The sequence below is a fragment of the Ciconia boyciana genome, chromosome 14 (assembly GCF_034638445.1).
Source record: "Ciconia boyciana chromosome 14, ASM3463844v1, whole genome shotgun sequence".
Lineage (NCBI taxonomy): Eukaryota > Metazoa > Chordata > Aves > Ciconiiformes > Ciconiidae > Ciconia > Ciconia boyciana.
In genome coordinates, this window is record NC_132947.1 from 5,843,429 (window position 1) to 5,864,088 (window position 20,660).

Genomic DNA, 20,660 nt, shown 5'->3' on the forward strand with positions numbered 1-20,660 from the left:
TGGAGCCCTGGCAGACTCCTCAGTGCTGCAGGTGCTCCTGTAGTCCCAGTCACTCTCCATTTACGTTACATCTCTCTCTTCAAATTAGTATTTGGAAGATTTTACCGGTAAGAGTACATTTCCAAATTTACAACCTTCACATTTTTTTTTCCCCCGATTACGGCTGTTTCACACCAGAACCGAGTCGGCTCACTGAGGCCTAGCCTCTGCTACACGCTAAAACCCTGCATAACATGCACAAGTGGTCCCTCGGCATGACCAAAACAACTGAGATCTCGTAACCGTAGCTTATTTTAAAACACTACTTTAAAATACTCTGAAATAATGAGCCTGACAAACATTTTCTTGTTCTCTCCGGTAACGATTTTTGGACCGTCCCCCTCCTTGAAGCCATAACTTGCAATTCTAAACATATCTCCTGAAAAACATGACACAGGCAGGTAACCTAAATTAACCGCTGAAATAATACCCGAAACCAACGTACCAAGCTACAAACGTTCCCCTCCCTCCAAACGCGCGATACCTTAATTAATGGTGCGACAGAAGTAAGCCTAACGAGCCTGCCCAGGGACAGAGGACGTGCCCAAGACACGCCGGGCCGCCCGCTCCCAGCCCGGCGCCGGCGCTGCTCCCCCCGCCACAGGCACGGAGCTCCCTCATCCCCAACGCCGGCCGCCGCGCTTCCCTCCGGGACCGACATCCTCCCTCCGTTTCCCCCAAACGATTCCCCGACTTCCTCCCTTCCTCTTCCTCCTCTCCCCGGCCTGGCCGCACATTCCTCGGCAACCCCTGCCTCAGCGCTCGGCGAGGGGAGCGTCCCGGGCCGGCCGAGCCCCGGCCGCCTCCCCCGCCCGGCCCCCGGCTCCTGCCAGGCCGCGGTGACCGGCCTTCCCCGCGGCAGCTGCTCCCCGCTCCGCATGCCCGGGGCAGGCCCGCGGCCCCTGTCAGCGCCCTGCCCTGTTTATCTCCCAGGTTCCCCCTCGGGCCCGACGCTCCCGCGCCCCTCGCCGGCGGCCGGCCCGGCATCCCCGGCCACCTCCTCACGCTCGGCCCCGAAGACCACTCCCCGCCCCGGCCGGCCTCCCCCCTCTGCCCCGGCGGCGGGGCGCTGGCCCCGCGGGCGGAGAGCGGCCCCGAGCCGCAGCCCCGTACCTGCGGGGCCTGCCCCCGGCCCCCCCTCCCGCGGCGCCCCGGGTGGTGCCCGAGACCTCGCCGCCGCCGCCAGGCCGAGCAGCCCGGCAGGCTCCTCCGGACCGCACCGGTCTCCTCAGCGCCCCCGGGCCCACCTCCCCGGGCGCTAGCGGATCCCCGCGGCCCCGGCGGGAGCGGGGCTGGCCGGCCGCCCCCCGGCCCCGCGGAACGGGTGGGCCCTGCAGCTCCGCTCCCCCCGGGCCCCACCTCTCCCTCGGGCCTCCCCGTGCCCGGGCAGGGGGCCGGTGCGCGGCCTCGCCGCACTCTCCGCTGCCCTCCCCCCGGCGGGGAGGGGACGGCCGCCGGCCCCCGGCCCGCTGCCCCGGCGCCGCGCTGCCCGCGGCCCCCTTACCCAGCAGGAGGAGCCGGTGCGTGGCCCTATAGACCTGCTTGTCCTTCTGCAGCTGCTTTTCGATCTTCTTGTTGGCCTCCCGCTGCGCCTTCTCCTCGTTGCGCTGATCCTCCGTCTTGCTGTTCCCTAAACAGCCCATCTTGGGGAGGGGGAGGCCGGGGACGCGGGGCGAGGGGACGGGAGGCGGCCGGGGCTGCCGGGGGGAGGGAGGGAGGGAGGCACTCTCCCGGGCTCCCTTCTTCTTCCTCCTCCTCCTCCTCCTCCTCCTCCCCCCCTACTCGCTGCTGTGGCGGCCGCTGCCCAGAGCCAGAGACATGGAGAGAGCCGAGCTCGGAGCCAGCCAAGGGGGGGCCGATGGCGATGACTTTGCTGCTGCTCCGCCGGGCCTCCTCCCCGGCAGCTGCAGCTGCCTCTCCTCCCCCGCCCCCCCGCTCAGCCCCGCGCCGATCCCCTCAGCGCACCTTTCCCCGGAGGAGGGTGGCGGCAGGGCCCGATGCGGAGCGATCCGCGGGGATCTCCGCGCCGCCGGCCGGGCCGCCGGCTCCTCTAGAGGGAACAGAAATGCCCCCCCCCACGCCGCACGCACAGGAACAAATCCAGCTTCAGTGCCACCCCCAAAAAAATAATCCTCTTTAGATCCAAAGGCACGGGCTCCAGGCGCGGAAACCTCCCCAAATCCTCGGCGGGGAGGATCGGGAAACGTCTCTTCCTCGCCTCTCCCCCCGCGCCGACGGGCTGAAGCGCCGAGGGGGTTTCGCCAGCCCCGGCTCTCGGCGGAGGTCGGGTCCCCTTCCCTCGCCGGGCGCCGCAGCTCCTCGCCCTCCGGCCGCCGCGGGTCCTTCCTCCCTCACTGGGGCGGGGGGGTCCAATCCAAGCCCCCCCCCTTTTTTTTTCTTTTTTTTTCTTTTTTTTTTTTTTCCCCCTCTCCTTGCTGCTGCGCTTTCACATTAGGTTTCCAGGCGGCTGAATCCTCTCGGTTTCTCCAGCGAACGGGGAGCGGGGGGAGATGAAGAAGAAAAAAAAAAAAAAAAAAAAGAAGCCCTTTTGGTCTCTCTCCCCCCGAGCAAAACCTGTCCCTCACGGGAGGATTTTCCCCCGTCTTATTTTTCCTGCTCTCTCCCGCATTTCTTTTTTTTTTTTTTTTTTTTTTTTTTTTTTTTTCCTTCCCCCTATTGAGCTGCACCGAGGCGGCAGAGCGGCGGGGTGGGGCAAGCGGCCCACACTGAACCCTGGGAGCGGGGCCGCTCACATGACAGCCCGCGTCAGCCCGCGCCGCCGCCGGCGCCCTCTTCGAACCGGCCCCGCCGCTGCCGCCCCGCGCCGCCGCAGGCAGCCGGGCCCCGCGCCGCGCCGCGGGTGCTGCCGCGCAGGGAGCCCGGGGACGGCCCGGGAGTGCGGCGCCGTGCTGGAACTCGCGGCACGCCACGCCCTCGGGGCTACCGCAGTCGCTGTGATGGCGAGTGGTCTTCAGGAAGGGCTTTTCGGGATGAAAGCAGCCGAGGAAATATGTGCAGGGGTTGGGGGTTAAAGTCATAGAATTCTGAATAAGTTTCAACGGAGTCGTGCCCCGGGGCACTTTATACTACACTTGAAAAATAATTATTGCAGAAGTTACTGGACTAAATACGTAGTACATAAGTATTTAGTCCAGTAACTTCTGCAATAATTATTTTTCAAGTGTAGTATAAATACTTAGTAAGTATTATACTTAGTATTATACTACATTATTAGAAGTATTATAATACTTAGTATTATACTACATACTATAAGTTTACTAAGTAGTTATTAACTAAGTTAATTTAGTAGTTACTTAGTACTAAGTAGTTACTATGTAAGTAATGCATAATACTTTAGTATTGATGTAGTACAATACTTCCTACGTAGTATTATACTACATTATTATAAGAAGTATTATAATACTCAGTATTATACTACATACTATACTGTAACTATAAATAAGTACTTACGTATTTAGTATTTCTATGTTTTCTCAATTGATGAACTTTGAATATCCACCTAGTGACCTATAGAACGATCCTGCAGGTGCTGATGTGCATGAAGTAATTTTTACCAATGCGGGTATTTCTGGGCAAATATGCTTCCCGAGCGGTGGGCAGCTCCCTCGCACACAGCAGGGTCCCCAGGGCGCTGGGGTCTGGCGAGCCCATGCAGTGCTCTCTTCGAGGCTGTGGCCATAGACCCGGGTGGGACAGAGGGAAACAAGCTACCAAATTATGCTGGGTAGACCAGGGGAGCACAACTTGACGCATGCAGTTGCTTCCACATACGGTTTTGCCAGCTATCTAGCTCCATTCTATTTTCTAAAATATTTTTTGGAAACCTCATTATATAAATGACACAGTAGTTTTCACGCACAAGCTTATCAGCTACATCTGGAAAACAAAGATCTGATCCTTTGCTCTTTGTAAAACCTGGTTCCCTAAAATACACAGGTATTTTTTTCTCTAACCCCCTGAGATTAGTGAAAGGCCCTTTACTATACATAAATTATTTATCCTCATTTGCAAAATTCAATTATCTGCAATGCTATTCCCATGAACACACCTTCTTACGTCATCCAGTTACTATATTTAGAACAACCTACAGTAAAATAATTATGTCAATAGAGCAAACAACTAGAAGGTCACAGTCGGTGTCATCAGGTACATCTGTTTAGTTGCCCTTGCTGAAACAGGGGTGGACCTCAGGAGAAACAGGGAACACCACCACCAAATCTTGGTCTTTGAGGAGCTATTGGCACTTTCAGTCTATTCTTAAATGCCGCGACTTTGGGGTACACAGAGCCTAAGAGCCTTGGAGTCAGTGGAGAGCCTCTTACTGACTTCTCCAGGTGGTGTTTTAGGCCAAGGCAGTTTTAAAAGGTCTTAGAAAGACTTGGCTCAGCAACGCCCAGATTCATCTGAAGCAAAGATTATAATAATTCCTTGTACCTTTTATAGGTCTTTTATTTATTTGTATTGTTTCCATGTAATATACATTATTCAAATATATTTTAACGGTGGTGTTTACAAGGCATAAAGGACTCAATAAAGCAGAATTCAGACTGAAAATTATAAAACCTCATAGCTTTATTATGGTTGCAAGCATGAAGAGAACGCAGAAATGCCAGCATCTGCCACCTTACACAGCAGGGAAGATCTGCCCCAGCCTCCAGGCTTTGCTTCCCTCCAGGTCCCCAGCTGGGGGGGAAGGGAGCCTATCTCAGGCTCTAAACACGAAGGAATACACAAACAAGATAAAAATTATTGCTGGAGATACACAAAAGGCTAAAATCTTGGTGAAGGGCGAGCAGTGTTAGCATAGGGACAGGGGCGCAGTAAATATGCCGAAGCATCCGTGGACAAGGGAGCCCTTGCTGTGTAAATGCCCCTGTCCAGCAGCGCCCATCCATCCCTGTCCCCAACGCCAACCGGGACGGGCTCTGCGAGTTAAACTCTGACGGTCGTCAGCCACTGTGCTGGGGCACAGGAACTGCTGCCCTCCTGGCACATCTGCCCTGTGCCTCTGCTTCCTTAGGCTGAAAAAAGCGTGAGGTAGTTGAAAAGGGAAAACACACTCGGCTAGTTCACAAAACTCCCAGTTACTTACAACAGAATTGAGAATTGGCTCCTTGTATTATTAATAACAAGTGTTATTGAAGTGTGAAAGTGTCAAAAGCTACAGAAAACAAGAAGAAAACTCCCAAATTGTTAAACCTATCAGCAATTACAGACTTTTTTTGTCTTTCTGAAATACGACAGGACACAAGACATAAGGCACCAACCGTACTTCACAAACCCACCGAATTGCCATGATTTTTTCTAGTGCTGTCCTGATTAGGAGAGCATCATTTGAAGAGCGAGCATACCAACACGTTAGCTGTTCTCATTCTTTGGTATTTGTTTAAATAACATAATGTTGCTGATGTGCCTTTAGAGTAAATTGTGTTTCTTATTGGAACTACTTGCATTAGCTTCCATCTTGTAAAAATCCATGAACTTCCGTTTCACAAGACTCCTGCGATGGCAGGTAAGTACAGGCAAAACCTGACCCCTAACTCACCGTAAAATTAAAGCTCCCTTCTGAAGAACCTGCAGCCTTAGGAACTAATAAATGCAAAGATGAAATAACTATATGTATGGGCATAGTTCCTCTGTGATAAAAGTCTAACTATTCGAGGCTTGAAAATACCCAAAAGAGGGTGTTAAAGGACACTGCTGCACCTTAAGCAGAAATGTTTTCCAAAAATGCAAGGTAACATGAATGTGGAAGTGGCTGTAAGAGACATTAGAAGACTTGTGTCTATCGACTCAGTCCTGCACTATTTAAATTAATGGGAGGTAAGAATTTACACACAGAAGATTGTGAGCATTGCACACTTACAGATTAAATTCAAATACATTGATATTCCTTCTGGGTCTGAATATAACAGCCAACAGCCTCAGATTCTGTTGCTTTTTTTTTTCAGTCTAAAGTAAATGCAAAGTGTCTGAGACACCAACATGCATCTTAGCCTAGGGATTTCATGAAAAGAACAGGGGGTTTGGCAGTGTGAAACAATATTCTGCTGTTTCACTTCCCAAACCAGAAAAGATCTCACAAGGAGAAGCAGCAGGATAATTGAAAGTGAATAATATTTCAATGGAATATTCATGGGGGACATGTATAGGAAAGTTTCATGTATCTATAATCTATTTCAGTCCATTTGATAACTTTAGTTAATGGCTCTGTCCCATTGGCTTAACTTCTATTACATTCCAATGAAAATTATCAGATCTCTTAATTTTCTTTTTTTTTTTTTTGAAAGAGGAATTTCATTGCAATTCTTTTCTCCATTTTCTCTCCACAGCTTTTGCCCCCCAAACTACTGTGTGGTGTCTGAGACTGAGGGAAGATTTGTAGCAATAGCCTGATCCTGTAAATAAACATGTACTCTACTCAGTTGAGTAGTCCTATTGAAGTGCATAATTTGGAGTTACTATTTTCTTAACAGGGTAGATTTTGAGCCTGTTGAAAAAATGCTTCTGAGACACATACTTCATGTCGTTCCATTCTTTTCTCTTTCTAACTGAACGGATGAAACTTTCTGCTTACAATTCTGATGTTGCATCAGTTTTACTCTCAATCGATCAGAGTTAGGCTCCGAACTCACTCCAGTTACTCGTTTTTACAGGCGATTACGAGACCCAGGCCAGGATGTCCATCTTACACCACAGACGCCTTCCAAACCCTCCAGGTGACAAACACCCTTACTTCCTACTGCAACCCATTCCCGTTTGTCACAGGTTGAAGGTACTGAGCACTGTGGATGCCCCAGCCTCCGGAAAAAAGAAACGGTTCGTTAGTTTTCAGATGGGACGGTTGTACAGCTCCTGATGGGCGCACGCTGTCCACAGCGAACATGACCTCAGAAACTTTTGGCTGCGAACTGTGGGGGTGGAGTTGTGACCAAACCAACGCGCTCATTTGGAAGGGGAGATACAGACGACATCGCGCTTGAGCATCCCTTAGCAACCGGACTGAAACGGCCCTGCAGCTTTTGAGGAGGTTGTCAGCCTTCCTGGCTCTGGAATAGCCTCTATTTCGGGTCACATCACGGCTGAGGAGACACAGCAGAGAAGACAAAATTTGTAGCTCAAAAAGTAAAAGCGATAGTGGTGATCTAACTGTACAATTTCCTTTGTTTTTGTTTATAGGAAATAGCCTATTTTCAGCAAGTCTTTTTCATGGAAGGATACAGAGCTCAATTAATCTGGGGAACACACAAAACAAATGTTCTTATAGCAACACCTTTATCTCCGATTTCCTTTAGACTCCTTTCCACTTGAAAACCTAGACTGTAAACTTTGTAACATTACTCTCTATGATAGGATGAACCAAAAGAGAGATAGGCTTGCATGGGTGGGGAAAAAAAAAACCCACAACAGAAAAACACTCTGATTTAAAGTCATCAAGGAGTGGATCAGTGAACAACAAACTATGGGTCACTTAATTACAAACCTGAAAATGCAATTACAGCCAGGCACCTCTGTTCTCTCCTCTCCCTCGTCCTCACACCTGTGAGACAGTTCTACTCCTCAGAGTTTGGGTCAGAGCTGCTAATCATGTCAAGGTGAACTCTCAAGGGGAAGATAGTTTAATCTTTTTTCACTGAGAATCTGCAACCCTGTAATTCCCCCACAGCTGAACATATGCTATTGTAGGATAATGTCTATACTTTGCTTTGTTTTAAAAAAATACAAAAATCTATGCATTCTTCTCCATGTTGTGATTCATTCAAAATTTATTATCTTTGTATATCTTTGTAAGAAATGAAGATTTTAGAGGTGCTTTTTTTTTCTTGCTAAGGTTTTCAAGGGATTTAAAGTACTGGGAAAAAATAAACAGTGAGTGAATTCATATCAGAAAGGTGCAGAAGAAGTTCCCCCTGTGCATAGCACCCTTGAGGATTAAAATCTTATGCAGAAATAAGAAGTAGCTGTGACTTTTTGTTACGGAGCCTACATTACCCCACGCTTTGTTTTGCTGTCCTACAAATTCACAGTGCCGTGGCTGAGCAGTTCAAACAGGCTTCCCTCTTTTAAAAGCAGGGATTACCTCTGGGACAGATGGACTCTTTCAGTTAAAGGACATTTTTTAATAGCACACACTGTATATTTTTGTGTACTGATACCTCTCTGGTTTGAAGTCTGTTAACATTTTTAGCTTTAGAAATACAGAGCTGTGGGCCTTCATCCTGGGCCATAGAAGTGACTGGTAGTTGAGTATCAAATCTAGCATTCTCAATGTATTTAATCCCCAGTAAATTTAGTCTTTTAGTTAGTTATATATAAGGATTAATTAAGGTTCAGATTTAGACTTAGATCAGTGTTTGTTTCATCTGCTTTGAACACTAAAAAGGCTCCCATGGCCTCTTGCAATGACTCAGGTCTGCTGCTCATGCTCTCCTTAGATGGAGGCATCCTCCGTGAGCTATCGTCCTGCAAAATCCTTTGGACTCTTGGAAGAACGAAACTTGGTGATAAAAAGGGAGACGGTTTCAAAGTCTCCAAGTTACCCTTTGACCTGCTGAACAAGGAACCCTTGAGTAATCTCAAGCCTGTTTAAAGGAGAAACAAACAAATTGAAGCCAAACAATAATCTAAAAAGGAAAAACAAAGCAAACAGATTGGAATTGGAGCAAGAATCCAATGTGGGGTTTTTTTCAGTTGTTTCCTTTGTGGAGGCCAGAACAAAAATCACTTTAAAAAGCACTAAAAGGTAAACAAGGTAGGAAATTAAGCCTTTATCAATCAAACCCAGGGAGGGTAAAGCAGTGTGATCAAGTAAAATGACAAGTTTGTCTGTCATATGGGAAAGAGTGAGCCGATCCGAATGCAATGAAATGAGCATTGTCAGGAAGAAATTAATGCACCACTAATGTATTCAATAAAGAACAAACACAAAACACTTAAGTACAGATAATCCAAAACAAACAGAATGAAAAGGAGATACTTCCCTCTCTGGCAAAGAAGAAGAATTTTTCCATACAGAAATTCTAAACTTGAGAGGGATTTTTGTTTTGTTTCTAAATAAAAACAAGCCCGAAGTCTACTAATAGAATTAAGCAAGACCTCCCTTTAAACCAAAGGAGAAAAAACCCCTTGCCTCCCTCCTTTCACTTTGAGGCTTTTCCTCAGAAACATTAAAAGAGACTTTAAGGAACTCATGGAATTATGGAAATAACACACTGAGTAAGAGCTTTTCACCTAGTAGCTTTTCTTATTTTGTTGCAAGTCTTTTTCCTCATATTCCTTTTCACTACTCATGCATTCTGCATTGCACTTTATTAAAACAACCCTCTTATGTAACAGAAGTAGCAGCACATCCTAGCTCTCCGCATAACACATATGGAATGCCGATTACAAAAAAAAACTGGAACAAGTCTTTTCTGAGATTTAGTTTCAATATTTGTCAACATTCACTGCAGACCTATCCCTGACTGCAAACTTCTTTATAAAGAATTATTCTGCTTTAATCCTTGTTACGTTTGGGTCACAAAACCCACGGAGGCAGTAGTAGTAGAGGCTGTGTTTTCTAAATACCGGGTTATAGTTAGCTCCTGCAAAGCAGCACGAAACTCCCAAGCCTTTCTCCTGCCGAGGGGGTGAGCAGAGGAGGAGAGGCTCCCGGCTTCACCTCCCCAGCACACAAGGCAGCCCAGCAGCCCGGCACCGGCCGCGGTTCCCACCGGAGCAGGGTGGGAGCTGGGGCTGAGCGTAGCTTAGGCTCAGCCTGACCCAGCCTGCTCTCCAGCAGCACGGTGAGCTATCCCTCCGCGCTAATATTATTTATTACTGACACTGGATTCTCATTTTATGGCGCATAACAGGAAGGGGAATAAGAGGATTGTTAAAACAGTTCTTGCTAAGTTGTCACACAGGTTTTAATGTGCTGTAAGCATTCCTCTCCTTCTTTCACATTTCTTCAAACAGAACGATTTTCAGGCTTTCACGGTCAAAATAACTTTACATTTTAGTGCCAGCAAACCACAATACTCTCAATACCAGGAGCCATTATTAGAGACGATCTGCAAGGCAAACAGAACTGTGATTTTGCTCCTGTCTCTGCACTGCTAAAGGCCTGAAAGTGTTCCCTTTCAGAAAGGGTATTTTCTCCCATCTTTTTCTTTAGACGGAAGAACGTTAAGCCTAGATTACATACAGACACAATTACATACAGACACAATTACAGAATAGGGGTCTTTTGTACCCTATTTTTCCTGGAAGAATCCAGCTGTCTGGCAAACTAACAGCATCATTACTTCTTAAGTGCCTTGATGTTAAATTAGAGTGCCCCACACAGCCTAGGGCAGTTGCAGAATTTAGACCCTTTCCCAGTGTTCCAAATAAGTCTTTCTGGTGGGGGGTTTTTTTGGTGTGTCTTAGATTTTAGAAATGTATATAAAGCAACTGATTATCTCCAGGTCTTTAGGTGTGCCATGAAAGGTTTCCCTTGTTGCTCTACCTCAGACAAAGCCAGGAAAGACATCCATTGCCAGGGCTGTGGGAACCAGGCAGGAGTCGGGGTCTGGACCCAGCTCCAGCCCCAGGCTGGGTCAGAACCTCTCATCCAACACTGGGATTTTGCCTCTGCCACGTTAAAACCCGCAGAGGTGAAGGATTATCTCCTATGGACCCAGCCCAGGGGGATGCCCGGGCCTGTTTGAACGCTCACAAAATGTCAGTGGAGAAGAGCTGAGCATGCAGATCAAACAGGGGAACAGGATCCAGGAGACCCGATCTACCGCAGATGGTTCGATCCAGCACAGCCACCGATCTGTGCGTGACCTTGGACGAGCCACTTCCCCTTTCTGTGCCTCTTTTTCCAACTATCTTTTATCTGCCTCTCTCATATAGGTTGTAAGCTGTTTACTTCCGACATGTCTGCACAGTATCGAGAACCAAGGGGCTCTGATCCCACTGGTGACCTTTAAGCCCTTCTGCTACACGTTTCATCATAAAATAATTATTCAAAAAGGAAGCGGTTTTTTTAATAGTCTGTCTTCCTTTTCTTAACACCTCTTTAACTCTGACATTCTCAGCAACATTAGATGAAAAAACAGGCTCTGTTCAAAATCTCAACACTGTTTTTCTTAAATGAAAATGCTGAGAAAGCTCCTAGTATTGAGTCCTTCTCCCACAGGCCCTCCAGCAAAACCAGGGAAAGCTAGAATCAGCATGCTTGCTACCTTCAAAGTACCAGACAAAGATACTTTTTTATTTTGAAAAGAGGAAAAAAAAAATGCCTGCACACTTCTCAATCTTTCTTTGTACACCATAAAGCACCAAACAGGGCAGAAACTCGGCGCTGTGTTCTTTTGCAGGTCACCTCCAGGTTTGCTTTATGCTCTCTGGTGTTACAATAACGAATTTGTTTTTCCATCGCTCTGTGCATGCTCTCTTGTCTAAGAGTGACCTATTCGCTTCTGAAGCAATCGGCTTTTTACAGCTTAATCTACGCTATGTAAACAGAGAGCAAGTGGCGCGGCCGAGCCCCCGGTCCTCCGAGGCGAGGAGCACGCTCCACCCCTGGGACCCGAACCAGCCTTGGAGCTGCTACCCGCTTGCCGGGTGTCAGCCCCGAGCGACTGAGCTCCCCGCAAGCCCGGCGTGAACGAAGACTGCAACGCTGCAGGTGGAGAGCCCCCTCCCCTGTGCTCAGCGGGATCAGAGCTATGTCAGCAGAAGGGCTTCGATGGAAAGCCACCTTGCCCTTGGAGCGGCCAGGGATCCAGGGATGCTGCAAGGGGCAAGGGATCCAATGGCTTTTACCCCGCGGCACCACCACTGCCTCCTTCGAGCTGCGGCTCCTCTGCCCGCCCTTAAACAAGAAGAGTGGCCGGTAACCCGCCCTGCCCTCAGCCAGCAGCCCTGGGTGACGGCACGGGGACACCCGTGCCCCCCCGCCTGCCCTGTGCCGTGGGGCATTTGGAAGACGCCGAGCCCCTCCTGGCACCAGCAATCCCAGGCTGAAGGCAGGGCCCTCCTGCATGGCTGCATTTCACACCCTATATATAAAATACAGAGACGTACATTTATTCTGAAAAATTCTTTCTATGAATTGGTGTTACTGAGGGATATATATACTAACTCCATACATGTGAGAGTTAAGGAAGATTTGTCCAAGGAACTACTTCCAGAGGAAGTGCTGGGCAGCCACATTATTTGTTTTGTTTAAAATGATTTCAGGCTCGATAATGTCTCTTTATCAAAACTACACATGTGCTGAGCATGCACAGTGCTGTGTGTTGTGAGGCATACAGGAAGGGGTGGATTTAATTTATTTCTTTATTATGAATATCATGGTGCTGTAAGGAGAATCCTGGCCGACAGCATGAAATAAAGCCAAACTTTCAGAGGATATTTTGGGGCCTGAGGTTCCTGTGCTGCCTTTTCGAATTCAGTCTTAAATTCTGTATTCCTAACCCTCTGTTCTGTCTGGACCATCTCATGAATGGACATGTGTATTATTACAGAGCTGAGCAAGTGCCTCACAACGTTTGCCATTAATATTCATTTGAAAGAAAAATGGAGTTTAAGCTTCCTGGTTTTGCTTTCCTTGAGTGAGGAAACTAGTGAGGGAGTTTATAAATTCACAGTTCTGGCAGGCAAAAGGGACCAAGGCAACTGTTACCCACCAGAAATAGTTCTCCATCAAAATGATAGCCCCGTTTTATTTTGTGAGCATCATCTTGGCTATAAGGTTTGTTTACATTTATTTGGTATCATACCCTCCGTGGTGGATCAAAGCATTCACGTTGCTGGAGAGACTCTACCCAGCTGAACGACGATGGCCACAAAGCAGAAACAGAGCCACCATGATCTACCAGCACAGACCCTCTCCCAGCTTTCAGCTTAGAAATATGAAGAATTAATTATTCTCCACCCTAAAAGCTGGCTTGGAGGGAAGAAAGGGGGCTAGAAAGAATGGACTTCAGACTCTCTACGAAAGGGACTGCATCAGCCCACGCTGGCCAAGCTAATCAGAGGGAAGGCATGAAGAGCTGATGGGCTTGGACCCAACCTAAGACACATGAGCTACAAGACCAAACTGCGCAGTGAAGACTTGCAAGAATGCTATTTTTCAGTGATCTATATATCCTTAGTACTGTTTAAGAGTAAAGTTTAAAAGGCTAATAAATTCCTTGCCTAAGGATGAATAAAGGAATTCCCATTACCAGAGAGGTGAAACTGAGATTATATTATGAAATTAAGAATGTGAAGCGCTGAAGCAGTGCTTTCACTGGCTAAGAAAATGGACTGAAGGATCTCACTGCCCCAAAGAGTGTCCTACAGGAGGTCTCTTTATAGAAGCATCAATGTGAAACCTGTAAGCAGGAGCAAACGACTCATGTGGGAGGTAGTAGAAGCACACAGATTCACTGGCTGGATCCAAACACTCCAAACTGGTCTGCATGCAGAGAAGATGACGGGGCAAGACATGACAGTAATAGTCTACCATGACTTGAGACCTCCTGCCCTAGTAACAATTATGTAATTGTTAGAGACTCTTAATACCTGAGCAAGAAACCTTTTTATTGCATCAAGTTCTCATGTCTAGACAGATATACATCATGAATGAATCACTACTGACTAGCTTTGAAGACCCAAGCTGAAGAGCACTCCATGGTGTAAGCCACTATCTGGACACATCAACACTTATGGAACAATTTTCTGGAGACAGTGCTTTCGGTACATTACCCTAGGGTATATTGGCTGTGAGAAACTCTGGTTTTCCAGTAGTATCCTTAAAGGACTATGAAAGAAAGCAATATAGGCTTAGCAAAGGAACCTCTTCATCATAGAGACCTAAGTCTTAAAAAAACCCCACCCCCCAAAAAAAAACCCCAATAAAAAAGCTAAAAAAAACCACATAAGCAAGGAAAAAACACATGGAAAAAACCAAACAGGCTTGAATTCACCTCTTGGCCTGATTATGCCATTTCTAGCAGCAATGAGTCTGCCTCTGCTCTCTCTAGAATGTTTTGCTTCTTTGTGAGAGAGTGTCTCTTCCCTAAATAATTTGAACCCCTCTTCTGCCCCTCTGCTTTAGTTTCAAGGTTCTTTGTTTTGTTCCTTTCCCAAACTGCTAATCAGTTTCTCTGCAAAATGGTCATGGTCTTACGAAATTCTGTTCCTCCGTTATTCTGAACGATTCCCAGCTTTCTCATTTCTCCTCTTGGAGGTGCTCCTCTCCTGGGCAAGGACATAGGGCATCTCCAACACCGGCCTATACTTTAATTCAGCACAGACATTACAGCACCGGGCGAAGGATTCGGTGAAGGTTAAGGTGTTCTCAAAAATTTTGTTCTCAAAACCACAGTTTGACTCACATATGCCCCCAAACAATCATACATTAGCAATTATAATGATCTTTAATTAAAAAAAGAAATATGTTGCTGTTCTTACAGATAAGGATCTATAGAAATACTTGTATAGGTGCCATGAAAGTCTATTTTTCAAACTACATTTCAGTGAGGGAATATTTAACTGCCTTACCTACATTACTTGAATCCTACTCTAAAATGAACCTCTTTGAAGTTTTCTTATTAAAAAAGCTTTAAAAATTAAGCAATTTGAATTATTTTTCTATGAACCATATAATCTTCTTAAGTACTAAAAAGTTAACTTCAGCTCAAGTCATTCCACTTGGAAAAAGGTGATGAAAAAAGCAGTAGATTCATGCATCTCGCCCTACATTTTCTCTAACTGTAACATCTAACCTCTGATTGTTATAATTTTTCATGGTACAGCTTTCTAAGTGTTTATAGCCAACAGACTTTGGCTTTTATACTGGAAAGTCTGTTCTATAAACGTCACTCTCATTTATATCCTCAGTTATAACAAAATCATTAATGCAGCTAATTCCTAAGAAACCTTGTATTTTAGCAACTTGTCCTCACTCTGGTACTGCATAACGTAAACATGTCTAATGTGTAAACATGTCTTTTTCATAAGAAAATTATACCTTGGAGATGCTACATTTTTTAAACCAGGGGTAGAAGCTAAATTTGCACACTGTTCTTGATATGAACATCAGTTGTCAGAGTGTTACATTTTATTTCCAGAGAGCCACGATCACCTAACTACATTTTGTAGCTCCACACAAATTATTTTGTAGAGCATAGTTATCGAATGTTTGGTACAGACTGAAGAAATGACGCTGGGCTGCGGCTTGGATCCTGAGGTCCCACAAGACGAGAATTTGGGCTTGGATGCCACAGCACTGAAATTGCTCTTCAGAGATTCCATCGTTGTCGAAACCAGAACCCAAAAAACCTCCCCTCCTGGTTTTTAATCCTGCTCAAACCCAAATATTGGAAGCAGGTTAAGATCTATGAACTAACAGACCTGGCCTCTTGCCACGTGCCGTATTAAGATGCCATATTTAGCTCCTCATTCCCTAATACTCAGGCATTTAACCTGTTCCCTCCAGTCCTTTCATCCACTTCCAGTATACTGCTAACCAACACGGCTTTCACCCTTCTATTTCTTTCTTCCATTTCTGTTAGCTGTTTTACACACAATTAGTGCTGCTATCCCATGGCACTGGGAAAAGTGACTGTTAACTTGTGCTCCCTCTACTGTCTGATGGGCTTTGCAGCAAGAGCAACATACTGTGAGGAAACTGCAATTTCTTCTTGGCAGAAAGGTCTATTACTTACCATAATGTGAAAAGTTACCCTGTTACACTTACGAAAATGCATACTTAGAATATTAAGGTCCTAAACATATAGATCTTCAACTAGCGTATCACTTATCCAGAACTCCATAAATGATGGACATTTTGTCTTGCTCTCCTGAGGCTGTCCAGTGTGAAATGAGGGAGCCGCATGAATCAACTATGGCAGCTGGGAGAAAATACTTTAGAACAGCCAAGCAGCCACAACTCCCATCAAAATCAATATGTAAGCCACAAATACTTAGGTTCCTCCCTCCCTTAAAAGGCCAGGCCCTTTCAGTTTTGATTATTAGACCAGACAAGTCCTTGATAAGAGAACAGGAGGCTCAGTTCCAAGTTCTGACCCAGGGATTTGTGCTATGCTTACTTAGACCCACGGCTTTTGCTTGACATGGCCCCTCACTCCTTATTTGTCATGGAAAAAGCATCTTCGTGTTTTACACTGGCAGTAAGCATCCGTCAAACAGGGAGAGGAGGAGTAACAGGAAAAGACCTGGTGACCCTTCTGTGATTCCTTTTGATGAACATGGGTGTTTCCCCCTGCTTTTTGCAAGACATGAAAGTGGTGAAGACAACTTTAAATTACAGTTAGAAGCTCCTATTGAGGACTATGAAGCATGGAACAGAGAATGAGCCTTGGAGTCAGCAGATCAAACAGTGAAGCACCACAGCTACTTACTGCTGGAGAGCTAGGCTGCTGGAGTACTTCATCTATGTTTTGATGTGGCTCATGCTGATGGAGACCAGCAAGTAGCATCCTCTCAGTATAGTCAGGAGCATTAACTGAAAAAATGATACCATACCTTTGTATTTTTTTCAGATATGATCTGACCAAAGGGCCACTGTGGACGTGCAGAACAAACTATATACACAAATACCATTGGTCTGGTTGTCCAGCCTCCTAGATGAGAAGGCTACCTATGCCAAATGGATGCATCATGTGGAACACATCTGAAGGTGTCTGATTCATTATGCGTATGGTACATGAAGACTGCCTTCATATTTACATGCGATGCCATAAGAAGGTAACATCTGTGAAGAAAATGAAACAAAACCCAAAACCAGCAAGCAGTGAAACCTCTTCTCAGTGTTCTTGAAGGACCTCTTGTGTGGCTCGCATGTAAAGCAAAGAGGTAAGGGACTCATGCCAGTCCCTGAAAGGTGTAGGGAAGACTGCCAGTAGGGAGTAAAGAACGCAAATGGATGGGACAGCTGAACAACACTATCCAGCTTTGATTTCTGGCCATTCCTCATGGAAAGCGGGACAGCCAATTTCTAAAGATTAGTTGCAGTTTGCCTGTTACGTGGTCCTTGACACTGCTACTGAACCTGCTGTCTCTGGGAAGAAGCCTGTTGCAGAACACCTTGTGCAAGAAGGTTAGCATCCAGCTGATGACAGAGGTTTAAGGAGGGACATGTCTCTTCACTTCTGTTGAGGAGGGTATTTCCAGGGCTAAGAGTATAGAGAAGGGCTGTGGACAGCCAATTACCTAAACAATTCTCTTGAATTCTTAAGGGCGGGGAGTACTTCGTCCCTTACTTGCTGGAGCGCTCAGTGCCCACAGTCTGGGTGCTACATCCATCCTTCCCATGCGTGATTCAGCAGCAAAGAATATTTACTGTTATTTAACAATGCAGTGGTCTACAGACTTGACTTATGACTCAACAGAGAATATATTGGGTACAGACCTTTTAAAGAAGTGATCAACAGATTATGCCTTGCATTTAAAAAAAAAAGGAAATATTTTATTTCTTTTAAGAGACGAGCACGCAAGAAATAAATGGATGAAGTGGAAGATACCTTCATGCTGTCTTTAGAAATGACAATTTTGGTTGATTACTTTCAGAAATACTGAATTAATATTTAGGATATTATGGATTAAGTGAAAGGTTTACACTGGATTCTGTCTGAAATGTCTAAAAAATAAGCCTTTAAGTCTTTGTTTATGTTGGCAAGTAACCTGGCTGAGTATAAAAGCCAAAGGTATGACTGACTACCTCACATATTTTACAACTGTTACACTAAATAGGTATTTCAGAATTTATATCCTTACAGAAGAATCCTTAAATAGACTTTCTTACAAGGCTTAAAACAAACATACTTTGGGACATATTTCCTGTTTTGTTACTGTATTTAACTATACTTTAAGAATTAAATCTACTTTTCCTTAAACAAAGATCCAAAAATTTAACTTCAAGAGTATGGAGATCACAGAAATCTATCCTGTTGTTTTTAATGCACTGAAATTGTTTAATGAATACCCACAAATCTTTCTAAAACTCAAAGCAGTGAACACTTATTAACATATTAGTAGTAGGAGTATTTTTAGCCCTTAGACACAAAAGGCATGCCTGCAGATTGCCCAGAATGGAAAACTTCTGCAAGTAAAATTCAAATAATAATTAAATCCCAGTTTATTGATTAGTTGTGCCTGTTACTTTCTTCTGCTTTTTAGATACTGAAAAAGATGATACTAACATTCAATTTCCTCTACCCCCTCTAGCATTGTGTGGGGCAAATTCACAGTGAAAATTCATGCAAAAGCATGCAAACTGATTTTTTTGCAGTATTTAATATTCATCACCAACTTTCAGTGTTCATCAGCAGCTTTCATACTACCTGTAGTTAGAATTGCATATCAAATCTGGCACTGTGAAGACCTTGAAGTTAAAACGAATGAGATAGCTTTTAAAGAAACTTATGGGTTACCATACTCAGGTTTCCTGAGTTTCTAGGTGAGCAAACCAACCGTCCCACCACGGCTCGCGATTCCCTTTTATTTTCAGTGTCGTTGCCAGTTGATCGCACACACCAGTTATGCACCTTCTTAATCCTTCACAAGGGCTTTGCAACAGCTTTATAACGTTCTTATTGTTTATTAGCAAGAACACTGATGTTCCTCCTCCTCCCCCCTAACTGCTCAGCTGCACTTTTCATTTACAAATGGAAAATAGAGCCTGTTTCTACAGTGAAGGAAAAAGAGGATACAGTCTTATAAGCCCTTGGCAGTGAAAGGAATCTCTCCCAGCACTTATTTTAAGAGGTGAGGCTCTGTTACTGCAAAACTGGTTAGAGCTAGAGAAGTCGGTGACATCCTGCAGGAGCCCATTTCTGCAACAAACTGAAGAATTGTATTTTAATCAGAAGTCAGTCACGGCTTCTACTTTAATTTGATATACTTGAAGGTACTTACAGTTCTGGGAACTAAATCCTGCTTGTTAAACAAACGCTTCTTCTGCACATTTTTTTCTGTAATGTGTGATACGACTTCTTCATACAAAAGTATTGGGAAGGAACCAGATTAAGTTGATACTCAGGATGGCTGGGTTGGTGAAATCCCTTGGGGAATAGTTTTCAAGAGCACCTGGAGACCAGATTTCAAAAAGTACCTTTGTATCTAAAGATGGAGGTAGACCTCCGAAAGGGCTTCTAGCTGCATCTATTTGCCATACCTACCACAGTATTTGAAAAAGACTCCCATTAGGAACTTTGCTGTATTTTTAGGCAACTAAATGCCTCTAAATACTCCACGTTATACGACTTAGAATCTACCTTTTATTTTTAAAAGATGGTCAAGCACGACTCAGAAACGTAAGGCTATAGTCGCACCAGTTGTTGCAGGAACACGCGTTCCCGCTCCCCGTGCTGCAGGGGCCACCAGCTGAGCGGGGCTGCCGACGGCCCCGGCGTGCCTTTTGGAGTTGTACTTCAGGCTTTCGAGCTCTTTGCCTGGATTCAAAGAGGGGAGGCTGAGTGTTTATGACTGCTCCTCCTTCTGTTTGCGTATTTCAAAAAAGCACCCACAAACGGATACTTGGGGAGATATTTAACTGGGAAGCTTACATGCTATGCATGCATAATATTAATGCACAGCAAAAGGTAATGCTGTATATTTAATATATCTAAACGGAAAAGTACCTGCCAGCAGGCACAGAAATCCCATCATTGTTTCAAAATACTGTTCTGAATGTTCACTGATTGCAGTTGGTATTCTGTTGGTTATTCAGCTTTTTACTTCCTTTTTCTGTACCTAGAACTAACATTTTAACTCGAACCCCTCTGAACAGTAAGCTGTGCCTTCCTTTCCTCAAACGATCACTACAACTCTTCTAACTAACGTAGTGCAGAATACATCTTGTGATGCATGGATATTTTTGCATTTCCCAGGGCACGATTCTACTAGAAATTACATCTATATGATTATATCTGAGGTTGAAATAAGGATTTACCCACAACTGCAAGCACAGAGTCCATCGGGAAGGGATTCGGTGTTCCCTCAACCATCCAGGGAGCACCCACCAACGTTCATACCCAGGCCAGGCGTGTGTACGTAATTCGACAGCAATCTGCTTTATTCGCAAGTATTCTTCCGTTGTAGTTATTATCTCCTATGAAAATGTTCTTTCTGTGGCCCTCACAATTTTCAGAATAAAGAATCCAAAATTAGTTGCAAGACCTGTAAGCATTCACTGCAAATCAACAAACTGTATGTATAAATTTAGCCTGTATAATATCCAGCCAAAATCCCACAAACTGCTCTGAGCTTTTTTTTTCTTTCTTTTTGCCAGCTATCTTTTGCAAAGCTGCCATCTTCTGCTTTCTTGCAAATTCATGGTTTTCAGGGGGTTCTTGTTTCTGCTGCCTTCTCAGATTACAATTTCTTTTGTGTTAATTAAGCTGAAAAATTGAAAGAATGTCGCTGACTCTACAAAGAACACAAAACAGGCTTGCTTGAAAAGCTAAAAATAGATTATTCTGTTTGGAAGACAGACGACTCAGTCTTCAAAGTATTTGTACAATGCGAATTAATTGCAGATGGCCAATTCATTTATTTAGACCTCTGTGACAGAAATTAAAAAGTGCTGCTGCGACTGATTATGTGCATAAAGCTCC

General features: G+C 45.2%; 1 protein-coding gene across 3 annotated transcripts in view; it reads right to left on the reverse strand.

Moving 5' to 3' along the window:
* GNAS (GNAS complex locus) overlaps nucleotides 1-20,660 on the reverse strand; it is a 162,319-nt gene that overhangs the window by 101,233 nt on the left and 40,426 nt on the right. The window contains exon 1 of one of the 3 annotated variants that reach the window (XM_072878732.1): nucleotides 1,544-2,910. The exons of 1 other annotated variant lie outside the window; for it this stretch is intronic. In XM_072878732.1, the coding sequence (XP_072734833.1) occupies nucleotides 1,544-1,682 (139 nt within the window). In that variant the 5' untranslated portion in view covers nucleotides 1,683-2,910. Of the gene's footprint in view, nucleotides 1-1,286; nucleotides 1,378-1,543; nucleotides 2,911-20,660 lie in introns of those variants that run through there. One more of the 3 variants, XM_072878733.1, reaches the window with a different exon arrangement.